This window comes from Lepidochelys kempii, chromosome 7, assembly GCF_965140285.1.
Source record: "Lepidochelys kempii isolate rLepKem1 chromosome 7, rLepKem1.hap1, whole genome shotgun sequence".
Lineage (NCBI taxonomy): Eukaryota > Metazoa > Chordata > Testudines > Cheloniidae > Lepidochelys > Lepidochelys kempii.
The window spans coordinates 121,133,175-121,160,369 of NC_136386.1; the positions used below are offsets into that span (position 1 = coordinate 121,133,175).

Consider the following 27,195-nt stretch of genomic DNA (forward strand, 5'->3'; position numbering starts at 1 on the left):
AAGGGGCCTTGTCACACCGGTAAGGCATCAAAATGCATCTTCCTTAAAAGTGAAGTAAGTCCCACGTAGCAACAGTGGAGGATGAGGAGACTGATAGACTAGACAGACCAGGGCTGGCCTTACCATGAGGCAAACTGAGGCGGCCACCTCAGGTGCCAGACTGTTGGGGGGCACCTCTAGGACCCTGAGTTTCAAAGTTTTGGCCCAAGTGAGAGGACATGGGGGCGTCATTTGAGCTCCCCGCGCAGGTGCCAAAATGTTGCGGGCCGGCCCTGAGATAGACATGCACAAGTGTGTAAACTGGCCCAAGCTTGGAACCTTGCAACCCAAAAGGCAAATGTTTCTGTATGTTATGAGCAAGAGAAGACAAGGTTAAAACGGAAATACTTTTGTAGCCTTATGGCAATGGCCTGTGTAGTCCATGATTCCTCGTGGAATCGGCTGGGGAACTCACCCCTTGCTGTAGAGCTGTACTCTACAGTACAAGCTTTTATAACCCATGCACACCCAGTGTGGTGCTCTGCCCCATCTCATGGTGGCTGGACCACATAAAGAGGTTGAGCCTGCTACACTGCTGGCTATTAGAGCTGAATCTTTCAGTTCAGGCAGTAAGATCCAGAGGTTCCAGGGTTGAACCCCTCTGCTGACTCACCCAGGGCCACTGTTTTACATTTTCATTGTAATAAAAAATTTCTAAGGCCTTATGGTTGTGGTGGGGAAAAAAGTTTCCAGATAAAAGTTTAACCAGTGTAGGAACAGGAGTCTGCAGACAGCCTGAAACAGCTTTGAGAGGTATGAGCTGCTCCCACATATGTCACTGGAGAGTGTTAACTTTCCTAATTAGGTGTTAAAAGTTAACAGGGCTGACACAGTTATTTCACTGCTCAGTTTTTGCCTAACCCCTAACGTCCTCTCACATTCCGAAAGCTCTTACTGCCCCCAAAGCCAGCTGCTAAACCCTCCAGTTTCCCTGCTCACAACCCACGTGTCTGCATTTTCAGTACAAAATATAACAGCAGCTTTTGAAAGTTAACAGTGATGGGTCAGCACAAAGCTAATCGGCCGTGATGTCAGACCAACATCACCGGTGTAACCGTACTGCCTGGGTTTATTCATTTTGAGAACAAACTCAAGAAAACCCTTCATCTCCATTTCGTAAGTGTATCCAGAGCTGCTAGAGTAACCAATGGCTTTGCCACAGAATTTAGACGCAGCATGCTGCTGAGAATGGAGTGATTTGCCGGCTGCAGAGTCCAGCAGGCACCACTCAAATGGGACTCTAGCTGCGTATTTGGATCCAGATTTCAAACACCACAAGATTTTGGGGATCATTGTAGGAGGGGGTTTGATTCAGGCCTATCTAACAGGAGCGCCACTAACAGGGACAGAATTAAGGTCATCTAAGTGCCTCAGTTGTGTATTTCCATAGCTACTTTCAACTATTTGGGATTCCTTAAAATTTAACCTTAATGCTGATTTCCCTGGATTTCTGATGTTAATAGCATTGTCAGGTTGTTTTAAGCCTTAAATTACTGATATTGACTTTCAACTTAATGCCAGTTTAACCAAGGTTTGTGTCCAGCACCGCTGTCTCCATCCCTTAAAGCATGAAACTGGAGAGTGACCTCCAACCGGGACTCAACGGGGGAAACAGGCCAGTCAGGGAGAAATCAGAACCTACCAACATCTTGTTACTAACTTAAAGATTAGAATGTAAAATGTACATCAACACAACTAATATACTCAGAGCACTGGCTGATGGTGCGGGGGCTTTGTCTCCTTTCCCTGGGGGAGGGGGCATACAGGCCAAATAATTCTGCCCCCCTCCACAGGTGAGTTACTACGGCTCCATAGCGACCACCCCCCAGCACATGAAAATATTCTGTCCCTAGACCTCTCCTCCCACACACCGCTCTCAAGAGCCCAGTTCTGCTCCAGTAGCTGCTACTTGCTCCACTTCTGTTCTCCCCTGGGTCCTTTACCCCACCTCCCATGCATTGGGGGGCAGGGTGGAGACATCTCTGGGGGCCAGCCTCTTCTCCATCATCCCTCACTTCCTTCCAGGCCTAGTGTTCTTCAGCTCCCCGTCAAAGGCCAGGGGCTCCGAGCAGGGACAGAGGCTGAACAGGAACCCCATCTCCCCAGTCTATTCCCCCTTGGGAGTCCCTAGCCCAGTGGTTCTCAAACTTTTGCATTGGTGACCCCTTTTACACACCAAACCCCTGAGTGCGACCCCCGCCCCCATAAATTAAAAACACATATTTTCATATTTAACTCTGTTACAAATGCTGGAGGAGAAGTGGGGTTTAGGGGTGGAGGCTGACAGCTCGTGACCCGCCCCCCACATAATAACCTTGTGACACCCTGTGGGGTCACGACCCCCAGTTTGAAAACCCCTGCCCTAGCCTGTTCCCCCTTGGGAGTCCCCATCTCCCCCACTCTGTTCCCCCATGGCAGCCCCTTGTATTCTGCCCTCCACCCCCTGCCCAGGCTCAGAAGCGGTCAGCAGCTCCCTCCTTTTCCCCACAGGTTCCAAGTTCAGCAGGCTCCCCGGGGGGGAGGGAGGAGGGAATAGAAGGCGGAGAGAGAACGGGCTCCCTACCTTCAGTGCAGGCCCCACAGCATCCCTTGATGGCAGGAAGGCGCCGTTGCAAGGGAATCTCTGCAGCCCTGCTGGGGGTTTGGAGCTAGAAGGAGCACACCTGGGAATCTCACCCAGGAGGTTCCTTCCTAAACCTGCCCCTTTGCCAAGATACCACGCGTGGTAATGGGACAGAACTCTCCCTTTGCTAGAGCAGCTAATGGTACATCATAACACTTGTTAAAGTGCCTAGAGCCACGTACCAGCAAGTCTGCATATAAATGGCAAAGGAATACAATCAGTTAAAACACTCACATCTTTCTAAGGAAGGAAGGTTTTGCCAAACCGCCAAATCTATGGCCTGATCCCACTGAATGCAGCCAAAACAGCCTTTGACTTCAGTGCATACAAAAGACTGCTCAAGAGAGTAAGGGGGGCAGGATCAGGTCTGACAATAATACGTCTGCCCCTTCTGTAGCGCAGTGTGTTTCTAGCATCTCTGTAATTTCTCTGGTTGTTTGTAATAAAAATGTTTGCCTCTAATTTTGGTCTTTTCTTCTTTCACAAATCCCGTTTTCCTACAGCCCCAGCCTTCCTGATCTTAGAATCCCTTTTCAATGCCCCACTCCTTCCAGATTGGCCTAACTGTTTTGCTTTACTTCCTTGTTCGTGCAGCAGCATCATTGCCAAAACTCGTGAATTTCTGGGGAGGCGTGCATGTTAATTACATGCTGCTTCAGAGCAGAAGGGAGGGAGTAGAAAGGGCTCCAAGTACAGTTTTATTTGGGGGCTTACAATCACTCAGCACTATACTATGTGGAAGGGAAGGATGCATTCCTAAGTTTCCTACTCATTCAGGAGGGGAGATGGATGGAAGAACAGCAAACTCATGCCTGCAGTGTACATGATCACAATACAGCCTGTGCCACGTTACACTGTACAGTTCATTCTGGTCAGACAGAGGTAAATGAGATATGTCCTATATCTGACCAGTCAGACTCTTCAAATAATCATACCGGGGATGGCAGAAGAGCTGAAAATAACAGGACAAAAATACAAGACCTACTTTGGACCCTGTCTTCCTGTAGCACACTCCCTTCAATTTCTGCCTGCTCTCAGAGGAGAGCAAGGAAGAAGAAAAGAGAAAGAGATTAAGAACCCACTGACCTTACCAGCCCCTGGATGGGAGGAGAGATGCAAGAAATGGCTCCATCGGACCCTGCAGTCTTCAGAGATAGAATTCCCCTTGGAAATGGCTGAGGTATCACATCCTAAGTGATTAGTCTCAGGGAAGCTCCTTATGGAACGTCTTTGAATAGACTCTTACAGCTTCAGCACATTTGCATTGAGGAACGGGGTGGAGGGGGGTAGGAAAAAACAAGGGGAAATAGGCTACCTTGCATAATGACTTAGCCACTCCCAGTCTCTATTCAAGCCTAAGTTAATTGTATCCAATTTGCAAATGAATTCCAATTCAACAGCCTCTCGCTGGAGTCTGGATTTGAAGTTTTTCTGTTGTAATATCGCAACTTTCATGTCTGTGATTGCGTGACCAGAGAGATTGAAGTGTTCTCCGACTGGTTTATGAATGTTATAATTCTTGACATCTGATTTGTGTCCATTTATTCTTTTACGTAAACAATGGTCACATAACCACCACCCTATACCGAAAACCTCCTGACCGCTATTCCTACCTACATGCCTCCAACTTTCACCCTGACCACACCACACGATCCATTGTCTACAGCCAAGCTCTGCGTTACAACCGCATTTGCTCCAACCCCTCAGACAGAGACAAACACCTACAAGATCTCTATCAAGCGTTCTTACAACTACAATACCCACCTGCGGAAGTGAAGAAACAGATTGATAGAGCCAGAAGAGTTCCCAGAAGTCACCTACTACAGGACAGGCCTAACAAAGAAAATAACAGAACGCCACTAGCCGTCACCTTCAGCCCCCAACTAAAACCCCTCCAACGCATTATTAAGGATCTACAACCTATCCTGAAGGATGACGCAACACTCTCACAAATCTTGGAGACAGGCCAGCCCTTGCCTACAGACAGGCCCCCAACCTGAAGCGAATACTCACCAACAACCACATACCACACAACAGAACCACTAACCCAGGAACCTATCCTTGCAACAAAGCCCGTTGCCAACTGTGCCCACATATCTATTCAGGGGACACCATCACAGGGCCTAATAACATCAGCCACACTATCAGAGGCTCGTTCACCTGCACATCCACCAATGTGATATATGCCATCATGTGCCAGCAATGCCCCTCTGCCATGTACATTGGTCAAACTGGACAGTCTCTACGTAAAAGAATAAATGGACACAAATCAGATGTCAAGAATTATAACATTCATAAACCAGTCGGAGAACACTTCAATCTCTCTGGTCATGCGATTACAGACATGAAAGTTGCGATATTACAACAGAAAAACTTCAAATCCAGACTCCAGCGAGAGACTGTTGAATTGGAATTCATTTGCAAATTGGATACAATTCATTTAGGCTTGAATAGAGACTGGGAGTGGCTAAGTCATTATGCAAGGTAACCTATTTCCCCTTGTTTTTTCCTACCCCTCCACCCATTCCTCAGACCAAAAGGAGAATGGGTTTGTGTGTGTGAAAAAAAGGGGGGGGGGGAGAAAACCTGGATTTGTGCTGGAAATGGCCCACCTTGATTATCATACACATTGTAAGGAGACTGATCACTTTAGATAAGCTATTACCAGCAGGAGAGTGGGGTGGGAAGAGAAAACCTTTTGTAGTGGTAAACACCCATTTTTTCATGGTTTGTATGTATAAGAACATCTTCTGTATTTTCCACAGTATGCATCCGATGAAGTGAGCTGTAGCTCATGAAAGCTTATGCTCAAATAAATTGAATCATAGAATCATAGAATATCAGGGTTGGAAGGGACCCCCAGAAGGTCATCTAGTCCAACCCCCTCCTCAAAGCAGGACCCAGTTAAATCATCCCAGCCAGGGCTTTGTCAAGCCTGACCTTAAAAACCTCTAAGGAAGGAGATTCTACCACCTCCCTAGGTAATGCATTCCAGTGTTTCACCACCATAGTGAAAAAGTTTTTCCTAATATCCAATCTAAACCTCCCCCACTGCAACTTGAGACCATTACTCCTCGTTCTGTCATCTGCTACCATTGAGAACAGTCTAGAGCCATCCTCTTTGGAACCCCCTTTCAGGTAGTTGAAAGCAGCTATCAAATCCCCCCTCATTCTTCTCTTCTGCAGACTAAACAATCCCAGCTCCCTCAGCCTCTCCTCATAAGTCATGTGTTCTAGACCCCTAATCATTTTTGTTGCCCTTCGCTGGACTCTCTCCAATTTATCCACATTGGTTAGTCTCTAAGGTGCCACAAGTCCTCCTTTTCTTACCACAGGGAACATCAGAGCACGTGGCATCACAAATTTCTCTCCTCCTCCTCTCCACCCCCAATATGGTCTTTTTCTTATTTTAATAACAAAACCACCTGCATTGCTGACCATTCACTGAACCAACCACCCCTGACTGCAGAGCTGGCTGGAGAACATCACCAAGGCCTCATTATTAATATCCACATTTGTAGGTGTAGTGAAGTCAGCAGTCCTTTCTATAACTGAATGGTCCAAGCCAGAATTTAGGGAGATCCTGAGCGGTAACACAAGGCAGTATTAGCTGCAGTCAGTCAGTCTGGAAGCTAGAGAGAACCACAGGGTTTATCCATGTCCAACAGCCCCATTAAAGAATCCCCTTTCTATTCATCACCTGCCAAGTCCTGCCTCTTCTTCACCATTTGGGACACTGCAATAAAGGCACTCATCCCTGTAGCTTTCCCCACCTTTAAAATGGGGGTAATAATTATGTAGCTCACAGGTGCGTTGGGAGGAGTAATTCAGTAATCCCTGTAGATGAGCAATACAAGATCCTCAGACCAAGGTCCTATGGAAAGACAGAATACCATCATCATTGAAAAACATAGGTTTCCCCAGTCCCTGATCTTTTGAAATACACATTTCAACACTTTATTTGTTCTCTCACATCAACCTTTTAAAGGCCAAATATTCTTGGAATATATTTTTTAAACAATACAAATATTTATAAACAGGGCTGCCTCTACTAATCCACTCCCCTGGCTTCCAGTTGTGCTCAGTATCAGTTAATAATAAACCAGTCCTCACTTGGGATATAGATTTCCCATCTTAATGAGACATCTCTGGGCCCCTTTTGTAAATAACTGATGTATACGTTTTCATTTCAACATGGGGGTATATTGAACAGACCAAATTTCCCTCATGTTGCAGTGGGTGAAGGGGAAGTTTCTAAGTTACTTTTAATACAGACACAGAACAAGAAATCAGAGACTATGCATCTGACCTGTCATGTTCATGATTCTCTAGTCAAATTGGTTATTTCCCTAAGTGGGCTCAGACCAATAGACTGGCTCACTTTACCAGGCTACTTTGCATGCTGATTTTCATGTTCTCATGTTTTAAACTATTCTAGAATGACAGAAAGATATAAATGCAAAAAGGAGGAAAGGATTTTATAGTGGTTTATAAATAGGCTGAGTCAATCACTGATTTTTCAGCTCAGTGACCAACCTGTAAAAAAATAGTCATTTTGGGTCAACCCGAAAAAAAAGTTTGTTATTTTGTTTCATTTTCAGGTGTCTTTTACCCCTTTTAAAAATAAATTGAGCTGAATGTCAAAAAAAACCAAAACATTACATTTTGAAAATGTCAAAACAAAACATTTAGACATTTTGGGGGAGGGGGGGTGGAAATATCCATTTTTGGGCTGAAAATACTCACTGAATTCAACCTGAGTTTGCAAATAGTTTTGGTTAACTTGAAACTGTATTTTTTGGTGAATAAATTGTCTGAAAAATTTTGGCCCAGCTCTATTTATATACAGGACTGGGAGTCAGGAGACCTAGATTGTCATCTCCCCTCTATGTGACTCAGCTTCTTCACCTGTAAAAGGGGGAGGGGGGCTAAAGTCTCACTGACCTCCACATGTGTTCTGCTGCTTAATTCATTGAGGGAGCAAAGTGCTCTGGGATCCTCAGATGACAAGAGCTGGAAAAATGCAACGTTGTTACAAAGCAATGTTCTTGACCCTTGGGCTTCTGTTCATATTGGAACCATTTGAAGGTTTTCATGTCCACCCTTCCTAGATTCGGTATTGTCACTTTAAAGACCAGAAGTATACTTGACATAGCTTTAAAAACAGATAGTGTAGTACATTGTGTAATAATAACGATACTGAGCAGGTGCTAAAGGGATCTTCCTTCATGGCTGATGGCCACTAGCTCTCCTTCAAGCACCAGATCAAGTTCAAATGTCCCATCCTCACTTTCAAAGCCATGCATGACTCCCATTCCGCCTCAGAACTTGCCTCCTTTACTCCAACAATAATAGCTTCCCTGCTCCCTTACCTTCCTTCTCACCCTCCTGTCAAATCAAGACAGTGAACTTGCTGCATTGTTGGTGTCCCCTCCTATTTGTTGCCCTTGGACATTCCAACAAGCACATTGTTTGGTTCACAGAAAGTGTTGCAAAGGCTCATGGGACTATTTATTCCTGCAGCCATCTTGAAAGCCTAGGAATCATCCAATCAGAGAGCAGAAACAACATCACGTGAGCTAGGGGACCACCAACCACAACAGGTGAAATTCGCCCCTGTGAGGAGGGTGAACATGAGGGCTCAGCAATACCTAAGTCCCACTGAAGCCTGAAGCCCTGGCCTAGGGACTGCGAGTCGTGCATCATTCGGGACTTATGCTGGCCCTCTGCAGTGCACAGGGATGAATTGCTCCCTCCACACACTACACAAAGCAACAGTCATGGGAAATGTTTCACGAGCCACCTATAGACTGAAAATACAGCTGAATAAAACATCTACCCTGTGACTGTAAATAAGAGACAAACTGATTAAAAACAAACCAGTGTTTGGGATGTGGATAATTTGCAGGTGGGGAATAAGTTCTTCGCTGTGAATGGTTCACCCAGCTCTGGGAAGTTGTTGCTCGAAACCCATTAGCAGATTGGGGTCCTGGAAGAATGATACCAACTTAGTCTTCAACTCCAAAGCATTTTGAGCTAGCGGTCAGCTGGGAGGATCTCTGAACAAAAGCCCTAGGCTATAGCACAAAGCCACAAGAGAAGAAAGATCAAGACACTGGCTCATAGAGGGCTTTATTCCGAATCCTGCTGAGCAGTCATTGACTTCAAAGTGCCGCAGGTGCTCAGTAGTCAGGTCTCCCACCCACTTTTAATGTAAGGCACAGCTTTCCTGGAATGATCAAACAGCCCTCTGCAAATATTGGGAGGTTTTTACTAGTCGTTCATTCAGGCTTTGATGTGAACTGCCATTGATGTCACCAGAAAAGTCCCGCACCAGGTGAGCAGAGGAAGCTCTTAACCAGCACTGGAATTTGCTTTGCAAAGTTCCTTTATCACAAGCTGCCTCACCTATATTCATGCAGCCAAATCTCCATTCCTGTTTGATGAGACCATGCAATGAGCTACAGAGCCGGAGTCAGAGACAGAATTAAGGCTTCCTGGTGAATACCAAAATGCATTGTACTCAGCGTCCATTAAACAGATCCACAGTGCACAGCAACTCAAGAGGGACATTGTGTTATCACCAGTCTGTTGGAGGCTAACTGGTGAGAGCCACTCCTGGGTTGTGTTCCTGACTCAGCCACGACCCTGCTGCAAGATCTTGGGCAAACCGCTTATTCTCTCTGTGCTTATTTATGCACCCACATGGCCCCCCCTTACTACAGTAGCTGTGCACCTCACAATCTTTAATGTATTCATGCTCACAATGCCCCTGTCAGGTAGGGATGTGCATTATCTCCCCCTGCAGATGAGGCACAGAGATTAAGAGACTTACCTAAGATCACACAGAAAGTCTGTGGTGGAAGAGGAAATTGATTCTCCCAAGTCTCAAGCTAGTGCCCTAACCACTGGACTATACCTTCCTCTCTTAAACTGCCTCAGTTTTCCCATCTATAAAATGGGGACAGTACCACAAAATTATCTCCTATGTGGCAAGGAAGCTTAACTAATGTCTGTGCATTGCTTTAAGAACCTTGGATAAAATGTCCAAGAGAAGGGCAACTATTTAACAAGAAAACCCAGCTCTTTTGATTCATACTACAGGAAATAAACAGGACTGGACCAGCTGCAGCTGTCTTGCTTCACTAACATCTATCTGCAGTTCTGAACAGCTTGGAGGGATCTTATTCATTCTGCGCTGTCTGTCAAATACACACAGAGCCTCAGCTTCCAGTTTCACTCTTCTCATAGGAAGCCCCAGTGCTTTGAAGGTTGAGAGTGACCGACGAAGTGGGTATTCACCCACGAAAGCTTATGCTCCAATACGTCTGCTAGTCTTTTAGGTGCCACAGGACATGCATCCAATGAAGTGAGCTGTAGCTCACGAAAGCTTATGCTCAAATAAATTGGTTAGTCTCTAAGGTGCCACAAGTCCTCCTGTTCTTTTTGCGAATACAGACTAACGCGGCTGCTACTCTGAAACAGGACTCTTCGCCGCTTTTACAGATCCAGACTAACACGGCTACCCCTCTGATACCTGATAAACTGATTTGTGCATTGGGGTAGGGGAGAGGATGCAAGTATACTGGCAAAGTTAAGGTGGGTTGGGGAAGTCCCACGCACATCTCAAAAGCCAATACAGAAAAGGCTTGGAAACCTTGTCTACTACTGTGATGGTGTGTAGGGTACGTGTTGCTGCACACCGCAGTGAAAGGCAGGCTGCGTCCACACTGTGTGGTGTGTTGCTACACATGGCAGTGGAAGGCTCTGGCAAAGGCAAGGATCTGCTGTAGCCTTTCCCTGCTGTAAATGGAGACTTTCACTGTGGCTGGGAAAGGTTCCGGAAGCGGGAAGGCAGCAGTGTAGATATAGGAGGGACTGTGCGGGCATGTAGACGGCCATATAGGTATATACCCTAGGGGTTCTGGCATGTCTGTATTCTATTCACCTATGCAGTGCCTCAGTGTCTACACTGCTAGTCACAGCCATGCTATCTGGGTGTGCCATGTCCATACTCTACACACCGCCGTAAGCGTAGGCCTATGTGAAGGCACAAGGATGGAAGTCCTTAGATACCCGGGTGGATGGCACTGGGTAAACATGACTGGATAAAATGGTGAGAAAAGAACACATCCCGAGCACAAATTCCCTAGCCAACGCCATCGACTGGGAGTGGGTTGTTAGCAGGAGGAACTGGGGAAAAAGCTTACGTGAGAAAGAAAATCATTCACTTTCTGAGCAGGAGTTAGGGGACCTAAGGACAGCACAAGCTGCTGGATGAATCCCTGAATGGATGCCTTTACATATTTCTGCCTGGCTCAGTACTTATTCAGCAATCCTCCCCAAATAGCATTGCATCCAGGGGTGGTTTTTAATCACCAGAATACCCCTGAGAAGTGGGGGAATATCACGCCCTTTTTATAGATGGGAAACTGAGGCAGAGGATAGCTTAAGTAACTTGACCAAGGTCACACAGGGAATCTGCGACAGAAACTGAAACCAGTTCTCCCAGGTTGAATTCTTTAGCCTTTGTTTCCTTCATCTCCAGTATCAGGTCTTGAGCTTATCCACTCTGCCTAGACATTTACAATACATTGAACTGGGTCCAGCCCCCATTCAAGCTGAATGCACCCTTTCAGAATGGACAGAATAAGAAAGGGAAAAAGAAAGAGAGGGATGGGGAGGTGAGTTGCTTGCAGATTGGTCAAGACAGATCCATTTACTACAGAGGTGGGCAAACTATGGCCCGTGGGCCACATCCGGCCCACGGGACCCTCCTGCCCAGCCCCTGAGCTCCTGCCCCAGGAGGCTAGCCCCCAGGCCCTCCCCCACTGTTCCCCCTCCCCCGCAGCCTCACCTTGCCGCCGGCGCCATGCTCTGGGTGGCAGGGCGAGCTCCTGGGGCAGCACAGCTGCAGAGCCCGGCCTGACCCAGTGCTCTGTGCTGCATGATGGCCATGGCGGCGTGGCCCGGCTTCAGCCCCCGGTGCTCCAGGAAGTGCGGTGAGGGGGCATGGAGCAGGGGGTTTGGATAGAGGGCAGAGGAGTTCGGGTTGGTGGTCAGAGGGCAGGGGTGTGGATGGGGGTCGGGGTGGGAACAGGGAGTTGAATGGGGGCAGGGGTCCCAGGGGGGGCAGTCAGGAAGGAGAGGGAGGCTTGGATGGGGTGGCAGGGGGCAGTCAGGAGCAGGGGTTCCAGGGGCAGTCAGGGGACAGAGTCAAGGGGTGGTTGGATGGGGCAGGGGTCCTGGGGGGGCAGTCAGGAATGAGAGGAGGGGTTGGATGGGGCGGCAGGGGGCAGTTAGGGGCAGGGGTCCGGGAGTGGTCAGGGGACAGGGAGCGGGGGTGTATGGATGGGGCAAGGGTCCTGGGGGGGGCAGTCAGGAATGAGAGGAGGGGTTAGATGGGGCAGGAGTCCCAGGGGTGGATAGGAGGTGGAGGCCGGGCCACAACCCTCTCCCCTAACCGGCCCTCCATACAATTTCCGAAACCCGATGCGGCCCTCAGGCCAAACATTTTGCCCGCCCCTGGTTTACTAGCTATTCAGTCAGACAGGGACCGTTCAGAAGACTGAGCTTTCCCCATACCTGAGCTGGTGCCAAAGTGACAGCCTAAATGTCACATGATTGATCACTCATTGTCAAAAGAGATCAGCTGGTAAAATGTTTTTAGATCAGTAACCTCCTGTCCTTTAATAGGGCATTAGACTAGGTCACCTCAGCTCCCATCCCTCCACAACTACAAAAACTAGTATGACAGCATGCTTCTCTCCCATCTCAGCTCCCTCCCGCTTTCCTCCCTGGGGATGGGGAAAGCATAAATAGGGTCCAGATGGACCAAACCTTGGAGTCTGTTAGACAGAATCTTCTGAAAGACTCTTCCTCCCAGGACACAGCAGGGGGGACTCTGGGCCGTCTCCCAAATGAGGTTGGAGTGAGGGATGGAGTCTCTATTTCCAAGCAATTTGCCCCTCCCTAGACAAAACCCCCATAGCTGAGACTGGCAGAGGCTGAGCAGTAGGACGCACAGAGACTGGTGCCTGCCAGTGTCTAATGCTGGGAAGGGGGCATCTTCATGCATCCTCTCCTGTGGGGTGAACCTATTTCTGAGTAGAGATAGATCCAAGCTGCGAGTTCCAGTCTGACCATCCAAAAAGAGCTCAAAGGGGTTTGAATCCCACACCCTGGTTCTGAGCCGTGCATTCTGAATCCAACTCCAGAGCTGAACCTGTCTAATGCAGGAAGAGGTTCAAGTTTTAGCCCTCTCTGGGGGTGCTGACCAGTATGTCAGAAGCAGGGATAGGTCCATCAATGGCTATTAGCCAGGATGGGCAGAGATGGTGTCCCTAGCCTCTGTTTGTCAGAAGCTGGGAATGGGTGACAGGGGATGGATCACTTGATGATTATCTGTTCTGTTCATTCCCTCTGGGGCACCTGTCATTGGCCACTGTTGGAAGACAGGATACTGGGCTAGATGGACCTTTGGTCTGACTCAGTATGGCTGTTCTTTTGTTCTTAGGGACCCTGCTTTATAAAGAGGGTCTTTAAAAACAGAAAAGAAGACAACATATGAAATTGAACAGGTCCCATGTTAATAGTGAGGTCCTTGAGATCTGGGGGCAGGGCTGTGTGCAATAATCCAATCTCGGCTCCAGAACCTTTGGCCTGAGCAACGCAACTTCCCTGCTTAACTACACCCATGCAGCATACCCCCTCAGAGAGACCCTGGTTTCTACCTCACTCATAAAATTTACAACATTTTATTAACAGATTTCTTCTCCCCAAGGCTTTTGGGAGCCAGTGAGACAAGTTCATGCCAGGTGTTACTCCACTGAAGGGATGGAGGAATGGGCCCCGGGTGGATTGTGGCTAGAGCACAGGACAGACAGGACTCCTGGGCTTTGTTGGTGACTCATTTCAAGAAAACCATTTAACCTCTATCATAATAGTACTTTGCATCTTCCCCTCCAGCATCTCAAAAGTGCTTAATAAACCGTGAATGAAAATGACAAGCCTCATGATAAAAATGAGTCTCCAAAATACCAGTTTCAGAGTGGTAGTCGTGTTACCCGTGTGAGGCTGGTAAGGATGATCCCCATTTTGTACATGGGTAAATGGAGGTACAGAGAGATGAAGTGTCTTATGGAAGGTCACACTGCAAACCTGGAGCTGTGGGGTACCTCCAGGAACAGAACCCAGCATTCCTGACTCTGACCACTGGGTTTTAACCAACACCTCGCTTTAGTCTGTAACTCAGAGCCGCCATCCCTAAAAGCCAGGGATAATGCTACTTACTGTACAAACTCTCATCCACCCATGGCTTTGGTGGCCTTTGTGGATTAAAGTTTGTAAAGTGCTTAGCGATCCTTAGGTGCACAGCCCTGTAAGAGTCCAAAATATTACAACTGCCCATTGTAAGTCTGGCTGAAAGCGAGTGTGCTCTTCTGTGGAGCAGAGGGGAGGATAGGACAACAGATCTATACTATATCAGTGTATCATACTCTAGAGCATGGGCAACTTTACCCCGCCTCACTCCAGAATTGCCTTAACCTTCCAACCCCACCCAGAACACAATAGAGTGCGGCATCATCTCTAGTTCCCAAAGAAGTGAAAGGGGGAAGGGAAGCTGATAAATCTATGAACCACGCCAATTGTTTTGTTAGCCTCAATACAATTCCTCTGGCAGAGAGAGAGATGTTCCAGGCATCCTGATTTTTGCATTAGTGCCCTCTCGTCCTTGTGGGAGACAATTCTACGGAAGAGGATCATGAATTTTCACCTGCTTACCAATTATCTGTGGGAGGAGCATCAGCTACCCTGTAGCATTTGCAAACAAGTTCACAGAGTCCAGCCAACTCCCTTTCCTGCCGAGAACCTAGATTGCTGTCTGGACTATATAAATATAGCAACAGCTCCCCCAACAAATAAAAGGGCTCAATGACCAAAGAACTGGAGAAATGAGGACACCGAGAAGAACAGAGAAGACTGATTTACCAAGCCACGAACTAGCTGAGATTCATGCACAATACATTCTTAGAAGAGGGGAAAATAAACGAGGGACTTTTGCAAACAATATTTCTTTAATAAGTTAAAGAAAGGGGTGAGTTTGTTTGCTTTAAATATTGGGGAGGGGGAAGAAGGGCATTTTTCCAGGTAATTGAATAATTCAAGATGAAGCAAGTAAGAGATCATTGCAGATGTGCCAGGGGTCTTGGAGGAAGGGAGTAAAGACTCCCAAGGAGAAAGAATAAAGCAAAGAGGAACAAGACCTTGGCCTTGGTTCAGGAAAGGAGGGAGGTAAAGGCTGTCCGTGAAGATGGACAAGTTCCGAATGATCTTCCAGTTCCTCCAGGCCAATCAGGAATCTTTCATGAATGGCATCTGTGGGATCATGGCCCTGGCCAGCGCCCAGATGTACTCAGCCTTCGATTTCAACTGCCCCTGCCTGCCGAGTTACAACCTGGCATATGGCCTGGGCATCCTGTTCGTGCCCCCCCTGGTCTTGTTCCTCCTGGGCTTTGTGATGAACAACAACGTGTCTGTGCTGGCAGAGGAGTGGAAGAGGCCCACGGGCATGCGGCAGAAGGACCCGGCTGTCCTGCGCTACATGTTCTGCTCCATGGCCCAGCGGGCCATGATCGCACCCGCTGTCTGGATCTCCGTGACACTGCTGGACGGGAAGTGCTTCATGTGCGCGTTCAGCACCTCAGTGCCAGTGGAGAAGCTGGGGAACGGGAGCTACACGGGCCTGTCAGAGAAGGAGATGAGGAGGATACTGGCCCGCATCCCCTGCAAAGAGATCTACAACGGGCAGGAGCTTGTGGCCAGGGAGGTCGTGGTGAGATACCTGCGCTGCATCTCACAGGTAAGAGCCGGGGGCTTATGCTACATGGGCTTCGTCCTATCTGGATGGGAGACTTCCAAGAAGAAACTCATGGTTGCTGCAGGAAATAGTGTTGGTACCTCAGCAGGGGGTGCTCTTTCCTTGGGGTCCATAGTGTGTGTCTGAGCATGGTTCCAGGGGGTGCTGTCTTTTGGATGGCATGTAAATCTGAGGCCTTGGCTCTTCATAACCATTAACTATCCCAGGTCAGGTGTTTTGGAAGACTAGGATTGTCAGCCTCGGTGTCCCCTCCTAGCCTAATTCCAATGTGGGTAGTTAGATTGTGCCTTCCTAAATCCCCCCCTGACATTCCAGTTGGATTCAGCTTTCACAGTCACTGCCTGTCCTAAATTCTTGGGTAGCGTTCCTGTGCATCATTAAATGGACAGCCATGTTCCACTCCAGAAATGGCTGCATTTCCATGGCAGGCAAGTGATCCATACAAATCCAGGGCTAAATTCAGCCCATGGCATACTTGGGGCAATTCCCCCTAAAGTCAATGAGAGTTATACCTGCCTACACCTGAATTTGGCCAACTGCCTATTCTTACCAAAGGACCCTACCGCTGCAAGATATTCTTTTATCAGAGGAGTCTGGGACCACATGGCATGGTTGTCAGAAAGCAGAAATGCAGGACATTGGCCTTCAAGGTGCACAAGAGTTGCTTAGTGAACTGTGAACCAGGGAAAGGAACATTTTTTTTTGAAGGGTAGCAATTTCTGGTGGAGACATTTCGTCCACACAAGCTGGCCTGGGGAGTGAGGACCCAAGTGCTGGCTTCTGATCTCAGGTCCCCCCATGTGGAAGCATTTGAGATAGCCACTAGGCTGCTGGAATCATGATAATTTGGTCACGCTTTATATAGAGATTCCATTTATAAAGGGTTAACACATGATTAATAGCGGTTTTAATAAATGACTAATCAGTAGATTGCTAAAGTCACAGGTTGCTTATTAGCATGACTTATCTGACAATTTATAACGATCTATACTACTTTATGTTGCTAATCTGCATATAAACAGCTATCAATTGTTTCAATTCTTTATAACTGGAACCTTGATATGAAGTGACTGATCATTCCTAGCACAACTATTGCATCTTCCACCTGAGGATCTCAGAGCACTTTGCCCATCAGAGTCTTAGCCCCACTCCACCCCATGGAAGGTAAGTATCATTATCCCCATTTTAAATACAGAAACTGAGGCACAAAGAGGGGAAGTGACTTGGCCAAGCCTACAAAGCAGAATCAGTGGCAGAGACAAGAACAAAACCCGGTTTCCAGACTGATTGGAAAACACTCTCCACCAGCTGGCGCATCATGGCAAAAGAGACAGTACCTGAATATAGAACAGATGCACAAGCCTACCTTGGGAAGACTGAGTTAGACAAGCCCAGTTTGCCCTTCCTGGCCCTGAGAGTTTGCCCTTCCTGGCCCTGGTGTCCAGCAGGTTGGCAGTGCACAAGAAAGCCAGGTCCTAATACAGGCCAGAGGCCATACCTCTCTATTGCCATCACTGGAATCTATGAATTAGACTGTAGAGAGCCTATCTGCTTCTGCTCATTGAGGCTGGATATTACTGAGGCTAACAGCTTAGCAAAAAGAGACAGTTGTCTGAATAAGGGCAGCATCTGCAGTTATACAGGTTGGATAACGAATTATAAGGACTATTGATCCTCATGCTTCAGGGCACGTCATTAAATGGCACCGTATGAGCAGGTGTATTAAGAACATACATGGCAATTATCAGAGACAGGGCACTGCCTAGATGCACCATTTGGGCTGGTACAATCAGTGATAATTGTCATGCAATGCAGAAGCAACAAAATGCAGCTGGAGAAGCAAAGGCATGTGCATGTATGTGTGGAAAAGACTCTAATCTAAACCCAGGTACAGGGACAACCGCACAAATGGTCTCCTCATTTGCAATGTAAACATCCCCAAATGCCAAGTGGCCGAGCGCTAAGCCAGCCACATTAACAAAGCACTTTCCTGCTGCTGGTCTCAGCGTATTTGTTCCTCATGGTTTAGAAAGGATGCAAATACCCTTGAGCTTTTCATCGGGAAATGTAAAATCCACCCTGCAGTCTAAGCAGGATGATTTGCCTTGTTACTGGGGTTTAAGTTCTGGTTGTTCCACTTCATTTTATTGGCAGTGTCTTAACTCTTTAGAGCAGTGATTCTCAATCTTTAGCAACCCGAGGACCCCCATTTTGATCTAAAAATCTTCACGGACACCCAAGCCTGCTGCTCAGCTCCAGGCCCCACCCCCACTCCACCCCTTCCCCCAAGGCCTCACCCTTGCCCCTCCTCTTCCTGTCCCCTCCCCTGAGAGCACCCTGTCCCCGCTCTTCCCCCTCCCTCCCAGCACTTCCTGCATGCTGCTGAACAGCTGTTCTGTGGCATGCAGGAGGCACTGGGAAGGAGTGGGAGGAATTGATCAACGGGGCCAGCAATCCCGGGCATGACTCACGGACTCCCTGAAGTAGGGCCGTGGAGCCAAGTTTGAGAAACCCTACCTTAGAGCCTTTATTATTCCTCTGCTAGGAGACCAGTACCTGGCAGGTGATCCATTTTCAGGTAATGCTGTAATAAATTCATGGCAACCTCCAACTTAGCAGTTGTTACTATTGCTATGCCACACGCTGGGGGTAGAACTCCTGCTACCAAAAGAACAAGCTCCTACTACTAGTGCAGAAGGAGACTCTCCATTAGCTGCTAGCAGTATAGAGCCTATGACACACACGTGTCTTTCTGATTTCACCAGTAGGAGGCAGTGGTACACATGCTTCCATACTGATGTAATATAGTGTATCTACCTGCTCTGCTATGGTTCAGTTCCTGTCTATAGTGTCAGTATCAATGCTAAGTGGTATTACATTACATTAAAGGGTATTTCCTGCTACTTAAAGGACTCCACTAGAAGGTGGGCATGGTGTCAATCTATCCTTGCATTCAGACTGGTTTTGTAGCCATTCAGAGACCAATATAATGCCCTGAGCAACTCCAGCTTGCTTTTCCTTGGGGGCAGAATCAGTAGCCATGGGAGAGATAGTCACATTACCTGCAGTCTGGCACTCTTAGGTCTGCAATTCATATAGCATGGGAAATAACATGCATGCTCCCTTTGAACCTGTAGTGTGTCATGTCAAAGATCCAGATCCCAGTGCTTCCCTAGTAGAGTCTGTCATGTTAGAACATAGCAGCACAAACCCAGGACATTAAATACAAAAAACTCTGGTGGAAGCGTAGGAAGGGCTTAATCTTTAAAGACTACAGCCTTTTAAGTCCCATCTCTCTGGTACAGGTCCTCCATCACCACAGATTGCACGCGTGGATTGACTGAGCCAGACATCATCCACATTATCAGGAGGCAAACTGAGGCACAGAGAGATTAAGTATCTTGCACAAGGGGACTCTGTGGCACAGCCATGAATTGACCCTTGCCCAAGGAACAGAGCAACCAAGCCCTGGTCTAGCATCGAAATCACAAGACCATGCCTCCTCCAACACATTTATTGATCTATAGAGTCTGGAAAATACCAGCATTCTAACAGAAGAGGAAAAAAAACCAGTAGGACTTGAGATATGTGAGACTTTTGCTTAGAAATGTATTGCTGTATCCTATAGTGCTTTGGTGTTAGAGCAAGAGAGGGGCCCGAAGTTACCTACAAAGCTTTTCTCCATCCCAGGCCTAAGAACTGCAGCATTTAACACTTCGTGGCACGAGAAGGAAGTGAGAGCTCCCTGGCCAACCTCAGTCCCAGTGAGACCCCCTCAGCAGTGTAGCAGTTTCCCATCTGTGCTGTCACCGATAAATTTCCATTGACACCTCTGGCAGAGGCTCTAGGGCAGAAACAGGGATCCACAGCACAGCAGGGAGGGTCAGCTCTCATTCCAACTCACCTGTTACCTTTCCCTTCCTATCACAGGCACCCTAAACAGAGGAAGACAGACACACACACTCAATCCTAAGGGGTACCCTTTTCCTCTCCAGATACTTCCAGTTCCGGAACATTACAGATTTAGTTATTGAAGACAACTGGGAGAAAGGGTAGAGCCATTATCTAGAGAGGGTTTGCAGAGCTCAGGATGTGGTGAACCTTTCAACTAACATTTCCCCCCATAATTAAGACCATGCTGGCCATATCAGCCCCTCACTTACCTTAAACACTGTTCCACTCTTGGTCCTGTTTTCCCTGTGGGCAAATAAAGCAATTCCTGTTAGTTATGGACTTTGCAATATGTTTAAAACATACCAGAGTCTTCATTAGAGAGGGGCCTGAACTGGTGGCATCTGAACAACCCTGCAAGGTCAAGGACTTGGGATCAAGGCCATGGTTTTGGTTGAGCCCAGCCCTACCCTTGGTCTTTCTTGTTGTGACTAGTTTGGTTTCCCACCCCTTACCCCTGCAGGCTCTGGGCTGGTCCTTCGTGCTGCTGGTGACCATGGTGGCTTTCCTTGTCAGGGCTCTCCGGCCCTGCTTCACTCAAGCTGCCTTCCTGAAGAGCAAGTATTGGTCCCACTACATAGACATTGAGCGCAAGCTGTTCGACGAGACTTGCACGGAGCACGCCAAGACCTTCGCCAAGGTCTGCATCCAGCAGTTCTTTGAGGCCATGAACAAGGACATGGGCCTGGGGCACACCCACTCCCCTGAGGTGGCTCCCTCAGAAGTGGGGGAAGAGAAAGAGAAGCTACTGGGCATCACAGACCAGGGGACTATGAACAAGCTCCTGAAGAGCTGGCACAAATGCAAGCCGCCTCTGTGCCTCCATCAGGAGGTGTTACAGAACGGGAACAGCTGGGTAGAGGAAAATCAGCACCGCAATCACATCAGTCTGCCCAAGAGGGAGATTGTCACCTACTATAGTAAAGTGTGAGGATGGGCTACAGGAACAGAGATCAGGTGTGGCCTTAGAGATGGCCACCTAGGGCTCCCTTTCCAAGGGGTACCCCAGTAAGACTGGAACCATTATGGTCACTCCAGAGAGTCCAGTTCAGAGCATCTCTTCCCACCCTACTTGTCCATACTCCACGTAGCTGAGCAGAAACAAAAAGACACCCATTTGGAGAAGCAGGTGCTGCAGACAAGGTATGGGGTGGGCTGTTGAGCGGAGTAGGGAGAAGGGAAAATGAGCACCAGATGCCACCTTCAAATATGCTGGCATGACAATCAGGTTTGCAGGAAGGACCAATGGCTGTGCAATTTCCCCTCTGGTGCGCCTCGTATACTCCAGCCTACAGTTCATAGGGGGTTTGCCTCGGAGCTGAGCAATAGAGAATGCCCGCCCCCAGCATTTAGTTCTGCAGCTGGTAATTTCAATTTAGAGTCTAAATCCACCGTGACAATGATTTCTTCATATAAAGGGCACCTACTGAGAGCTTGTCTATACGGGGAGTTTAAACCGGGCTCAATGGAGTTAATGAGGTTTGAAAACGCTTGCACGCGCCTGAGGCAATTCATTGTAGTGCGCCGACTTCGCATTTATCACAGGACTCTGTAGTCCTCTTTCAAAGTGAGCTACCTTTGCTGCGAAGCCAGTTAGTCTAGTCTATTGTTCAAGTGCACACAATGCTGCCGTGCACTACTTTGGCAGTCCCCCAACTGCTATCCCACGCTGCTTTGTGAGCAACCATTATTGACCTGTCTGCTTACCTGCATACCCTCCCCGGCTCGGGGGTTGAGTTGACCGGACGGCTCCTCCTGTTTACGAACTGGTGCACAGCCAGATTTTGTCCATTCACTCCTGGATTCCAGTTTATCACAATAGCTGCAATAACACTCCAGAAACCCAGCAACCCCAGAGCAGCCACTTGGAGCTGTGCTGAGACCCTGGATCTCATCACCCTCTGGGGAGACGAGACACGTTGCGGTCAGCCACCAGGACAAAGAACTTCTTGTGAACATTGCCAGGCAGATGTCTGTGAAGGGCCATGGCTGAGACGCCAAACAGTGCCAAAGAAAGAGCAAACAGCTCAAGAACACCTACATTAAAGCGAGGAACAACAGGGACAAACTATCCAACTATCCATGTAACCTGTCCAGTTTTTGAGAAGCTGGATAGGATTTTACATAACCACACAACCCTGGCCCATCTTCCCTCCCTCCCTCCCCCCGAGCATGACCTGCGAGACTCATAGGAGGATGAGCATGAGGAGGGGGGGAAGAGATCTCCCTGAAAATCCAGGATCTCTTCAGGACTCAGGTCAGGACTCTGATACTAGCCAGGTAGAAGGCAAGCCTGATTCCTGCCCTGCAGCAACTAACCCCGATTCCTGGGCAGCAACCCAGCCTGGGACTGATCCTACACAGGGAACCTCAGCATGTAAGTCTTTTTAGAATAGTTATGTTCTAGTGTATTTTTATTATGCTATATTGCATTGCTAGCGTCTGTTCCGGGTGTCCCATGGCCGCAGCCATTGTAGGCAGATATGAGCTAGAAGCCTGTCTGAGGCCAAGGTCCCTGCCTCCCTCCTTTCCCCTCCAGTTGCCCATGTTGTCCATTCCCCCCACTCCCATATACCTTTCCAAAATGGCAGCTACTCCAGCAGGGCAGTCGGCCTCCATCTCATGCTAAAGCCCTGACTGCCAACTGTTTTCAGACCAATGCCACAGCAAGCACACGCCCACGTACTCATTTTCCTTTCGCCTTACCTCAGCTGTTCTACCTGGCAAACACCCTCCCCGGCCAACCCTGTGGCCTACCTCAAAATGGCAGCCGCCAGCCTGGCACAGCCACAGCCTCTCTCCCATGTAGGGTGACCAGTTGTCCCGATTTTATAGGGATAGTCCTGATATTCGGGACTTTGTCTTATACATGTGCCTATTACCCCCCACTCCCTGTCCCGATTTTGCACACTTGCTATCCGGTCACCCTACTCCCACCCCAGACTGGAAGAAGGAGAACATTCTTTTGTGAGAAATGCAGAAATTTAGTGAGCCGGTGGCTACAGGAAAGGAAGCTTGGTTAGTGTTCTGATGTTACGGGAGGTTGACACGAACACGGTATGCTTGTAAAGCTAAAAAGGGCACCGCTCCCCCGTAAACACCCTGTGACATGCATTCTTACCGACTGGTAATGGCGAACGCTTCAGGCAATCACTGCAGAGCACTGTCACTTTCTGGCTGCACTTTCAGCATTTCTGCGGGGGAGAGAACGCAAATGATAAGGCTGGGAAATTGCTCCATTTTTGCTGGGAGATTATAAGAAACAGCTACCTGATCATTCCTTTTCCCTGCCCCTGTATAGCTCACAACTCCCTTCCACTCCTGCAACACTTCGGGGGGATCATCTTGGCGAATAACTTCACAGCATCTCTCACTGGTCTGCTCTTTTGGTTTTGACTAAGGCCATTCTCTGCCTCCTCGTCACCTGCCTGGGGGTAACATCATATCAGCACCTCCAAAGCAACAGCAAAACTATCTTGAGCAGGAAACGTAATTCCCATCTCCCCTGACCAGAAACATAATTCCCAACCCCCCTCCCTCCCCGCCTCCACGCATAGGTGCTGGAACGAAGGGTGCTGGGGGTGCAGCAGCACCCCCTGGTTTGAAGGGGTTTTCATCATATTCAGGGTTTACAGTTTGGTTCAATAGCTTCCAGTGCCCCCGCTATAAAAATTGTTCCAACACCTCTAACTCCATGGCACTACAGCCAAGCCGAACGGCGTACACTGCACAGACCACAATCCCGGAGCACACGCCGCTTCCCATCCCCGAGGTTTCCCCAAGTGTGGGAAGGATCTCAGAGAGGTGAAGCCAGAAACGCATGGAAGGAAATGCGGTCACAGCCTCCTTAGAACATGAACAATAACTGCTGGTCTTTTATTTACTTTTAATGCTCCCCAACAACCGCAGCACCTGCACTGGCCAGCCCCTGCGGAACAGGGCCCTTCCCAACAGCGGAGTGGCTGGCAAAGCTGAGGGGGGAGAAAACGGAAACCTGCGATGAAATGTTTGCAGACATCAGTGTCCCCAGAAAACTGAAACCCACAGGGAGGTGGAGGCTGGATCTAAAGACTGAGGGGGGAATCCGACAAGGAGCTTTCTGAGGGAGATCGGTGCAGCGGCAAAGGACAGCGTGGCAGTTGCCAGGGAAAGCCTTGCCATGGCCAAAGCCAGTATAAAAAAAAGACAGGGAGATGCCAAGATGCCATGTTGCAACAGCACATGTCACCATCTGGGCAGCAGGCCCTATCAACCCCTGAATAACACAGGGTACCTGGAACAACTCCTCCCCGCTGTACCTTGGCAGCCTGCTCCCTGAGCCATTTCCCTCCCAGACCTGAGCTCAGGGCACCTGGAACCCCTGCTCTTTTGAGCCCTCTGTCGCCCCTAGTAACTTCGAGCCTCAGCCCTCAACACCCGAAGTCCCACGAACCAGAAGAGGCAGAGCCAAGACGTATACTGGCTCCTTGTGTCATGCCCTGCCCTGCAGCACTTTGCTGTTTTGTTTCACTGCTAGATTAATGAAAGGCTTCTTTAGAGTTGGATAGATTGTTTTGTAATATATTGTTTCATAATTAAAAGCCGTTGTTTCATTTTCGAGTGAAGGTTCGTTTCTGTTTGTTTATTTTATAAAAGCCTTTAAAATTTCATTCATAAGGAGCCAACATTTGCAACAGAAAATAATTACGCTTGCACTAATTCATCGGGTTTTACAAACACACCGGGCACAACAGGGATCGCCACAACATTGCACTTCCACTGTCCGTAAACACTGAACTGCACAAAAGACGTCTAACCCCCGCCCTCTCTGTGTCTCGCTGCACAATCTCAGACTCAAAATCAGAGCAATCCCTGACAATATCGCCCCGCCCGTTTGCATGTTGCATTGTACACCATGCTGGCTGCTCAAACCGCTGAGCAAGTCTCCCTCAGCTTCCTGCCCATCGCTAAGGCTTACTCCCTCACTCTCACAAATATTGGGGCAAAATACAACATGCAGCTCTATAATCTTGGGGATTTTTCTTTTTTTGGATGCTGCTTCCAACAGAGTCCACAAACAGCGCCACCTTCCTTTCCAACAGCCAAATGCACACTCTGCTGCCATTCTGCAGCTGCTAAGGCAGGAGTTAAGCAGTTCCTGCCTTCTGTCCAAGCAGCCTGTGAATGGCTTCATTAAACGGGGAAGCAGAGGCAAAGCTGGATCTCCCATGGATCTCCCATGATAAACAGACTGATCCGAATGGCCACAGTGATGCTGGGGGCAAACAGGCCTTTCTCCATTACGGTAAAGAGAGCTCAGTTTTGAAAGATTCTAGCATTGGGAATCCGTCCAGACCAGACTATAAACCCGCCACCATGGTAACACATGCTTGGAGCACCAGGAAGAAATACCCCCCTTCTGTTTATGAGTTCTGAGCCCTGCTGATGTTGGGGAGACCCACAAATAATAGACATTAGTCCCATCAGTTGTCCCAATACAGTTCGGGAATCCCATGCGTGCAAAGCCATCATAAACCTCCTGAGCACTAACAAGCTTTATAACCTGGTGCAACAGTACCTGGCATCACACAGCTGCATGACGCTATGCCCCAACAGTAGAACTCCCCTTTCCAAATTGGTTGGCTACGGACGGGGGGATTCTGCGTGGGCAGTGGTGACCTGCTTGTCCACAGATATAGGGTGCGGCATGTTGGTACACTGCCGCTCTGGGGCAAGCTTAGCACATAGCTCCAAAAAGCCTGCCTTCCCTCCTCCTGCAATTCTCTTGCCGCGGCTGGTCATCCCAGGTCTGCAGAACAATTCATTGCCTCCAGTTGCTCCAGGAACCAGTCCTCTATCACGGTAGTTCTCCACCGTTTTTCATTTGCAGACCCATAAAAAATTTCAAGTGGAGGTGTGAACCCCTTTGGAAATCCTAGACAGTCTGTGGACCCCCAGGGGTCCACGGACCACAGGTTGAAAACAACTGCTCTATCAATTGCTTGGTGTCTGCCTCTTCTGGGTCCTGGTTCCACCATCGCTGAAGGAGATGCTGCACCATCATGTGTGTATTTGAGGCTACCAGCGTAGCGGCATGAAGCATCGTGGGGTCCCTGCTCACAGACAGCAGCATGGCCAGCCTACCCAGAAAGGAAGTATGGACGGAGACAAATGAATCATGAGATTTTTAAAATATGTGAACTAGTCTGGCTTCACTAGGCACCCCACAATGCACAGCAAGTAAAGTCCCAGCATGCACACTGCTCAGCAGCAAAGCATAGGAACATGGCATACCTTCTGAGAATGCTGCAAACTGAGGGTGTACACACTGTTACTGTGGCTTGTGTGCTGTGAATTACCCGACATGCAACAAAAAGCTGCAGATTAACACCCCCATGTAGACAAGCCCTTAGGCTATGTTTGCACGACAGACCCTACAGCGGATGAAACTTATGTTCGGCCAGGGGAGTGACCGACAAAAGTTTTACCAACAAAAGTGCCAGTGTAGACATAGCCTCAGGGGTGCTGGAACAATTTGTAAGTGGGGGGTGCTGAGAGCCATTGAACCAAACTGTAAACCCCGTCTATTATGGAAACCACTTCAAGCCAGGGGGTGCAGCACCCCTAGTTCCAGCACATATGCATAGCCTTAGTTTCCAAGAAGCAAGTGCACAAAACTGCTGGAGAACTAGTTTCATGGACACTAGAGGGCGCCATATGCCCGTGGAAACCCTTGTTTGGGTAGCAAGACATAGCAAGCAGGGGGTAGTTTTTGTCCCTTGCTAAGGCTCATGCTATAGGACATGGGCAAGACTTCCTTCCGTTTTATCATATGCTATTTCAGGACGAAGAAGAGCGAGAATCAGCAGAAGAATATTGTGGGGCAGGCTGAAAGATTCTCTGCTGTAGCTCACGAAAGCTTATGCTCAAATAAATGGGTTAGTCTCTAAGGTGCCACAAGTCCTCCTGTTCTTTTTGCGAATACAGACTAACACGGCTGCTACTCTGAAACCTCTCATGCACTACGCGCTATTGTAAACAACCTGGTGGAGATACAATCTGCTCTGGAAAAGCACCTCTCATTTTAAATCACAAGCCAGGGGAAAGCATCCAGTCTTCCCTACTAATCTCTTTAGTTACTACTCAGACTGACCTTATGGGTCACAGGAGGTGTTAAAATAACCCTGACCAAAGCACCTCTGGATAGTGCAGTGCGCTCGCTAATGTGTGCCACTGCCCTCAACTGACTGAAACAAAAAGATTGCTTAATTGTGTGCCATATGCCCTATATTGCTAAGAGCTTGTGGAGATTCTCCTTTAAGTCTAGTGATCTGGATCTGTTTTTTGCAGCAGGAAAACCTCTGCTGTAGCTGTGAAGCTCGGAGTGGCCATGGCATAGAGCACAGTGACAGCCAGGAAACCCTAGCTGGCCATTCATTTTTTTTTTTTAAATCTGATTTACCTTGAGATTTCACCTAGATTCCTCTCCGTCTTAAAAACTTCACACAAACTGGATGTTCATTCTAAAAGGAGCCACTGTCAAGTCAATCATTTAGGCTCAAATTTCAGGCTGTGGTTGTTTTTTTTTTTTAAAAAGAGAGATTTGCAAACTCCGCTGTGAATAAGAGTTGGGGGTTATTTTTGTTTAATGTCATGAAGACAGATACACATAAGTAACCCCCTACAGAGCTGGAACTGACACAAGAAGCAGAGTGAAATGCAG

The 27,195-nt window shown here is 48.2% G+C and overlaps 1 protein-coding gene across 1 annotated transcript; it reads left to right on the top strand.

Moving 5' to 3' along the window:
* The first annotated feature begins 14,975 nt into the window (after positions 1–14,975).
* On the top strand, positions 14,976–20,424 carry CALHM1 (calcium homeostasis modulator 1). The gene is made up of 2 exons (XM_073354794.1): positions 14,976–15,524; positions 19,957–20,424. Exons 1-2 carry the CDS (start codon positions 14,976–14,978, stop codon positions 20,422–20,424), a joined length of 1,017 nt encoding a protein of 338 aa, XP_073210895.1.
* Positions 20,425–27,195: the final 6,771 nt, after the last annotated feature.

Excerpts from the sequence above, each read along its gene's own strand:
- CALHM1 (XM_073354794.1), top strand. The coding sequence starts at position 14,976 with ATGGACAAGTTCCGAATGATCTTCCAGTTCCTCCAGGCCAATCAGGAA. Across the intron at positions 15,525-19,956 it reads ACCTGCGCTGCATCTCACAG|GCTCTGGGCTGGTCCTTCGT; the intron begins GTAAGAGCCGGG and ends TTACCCCTGCAG.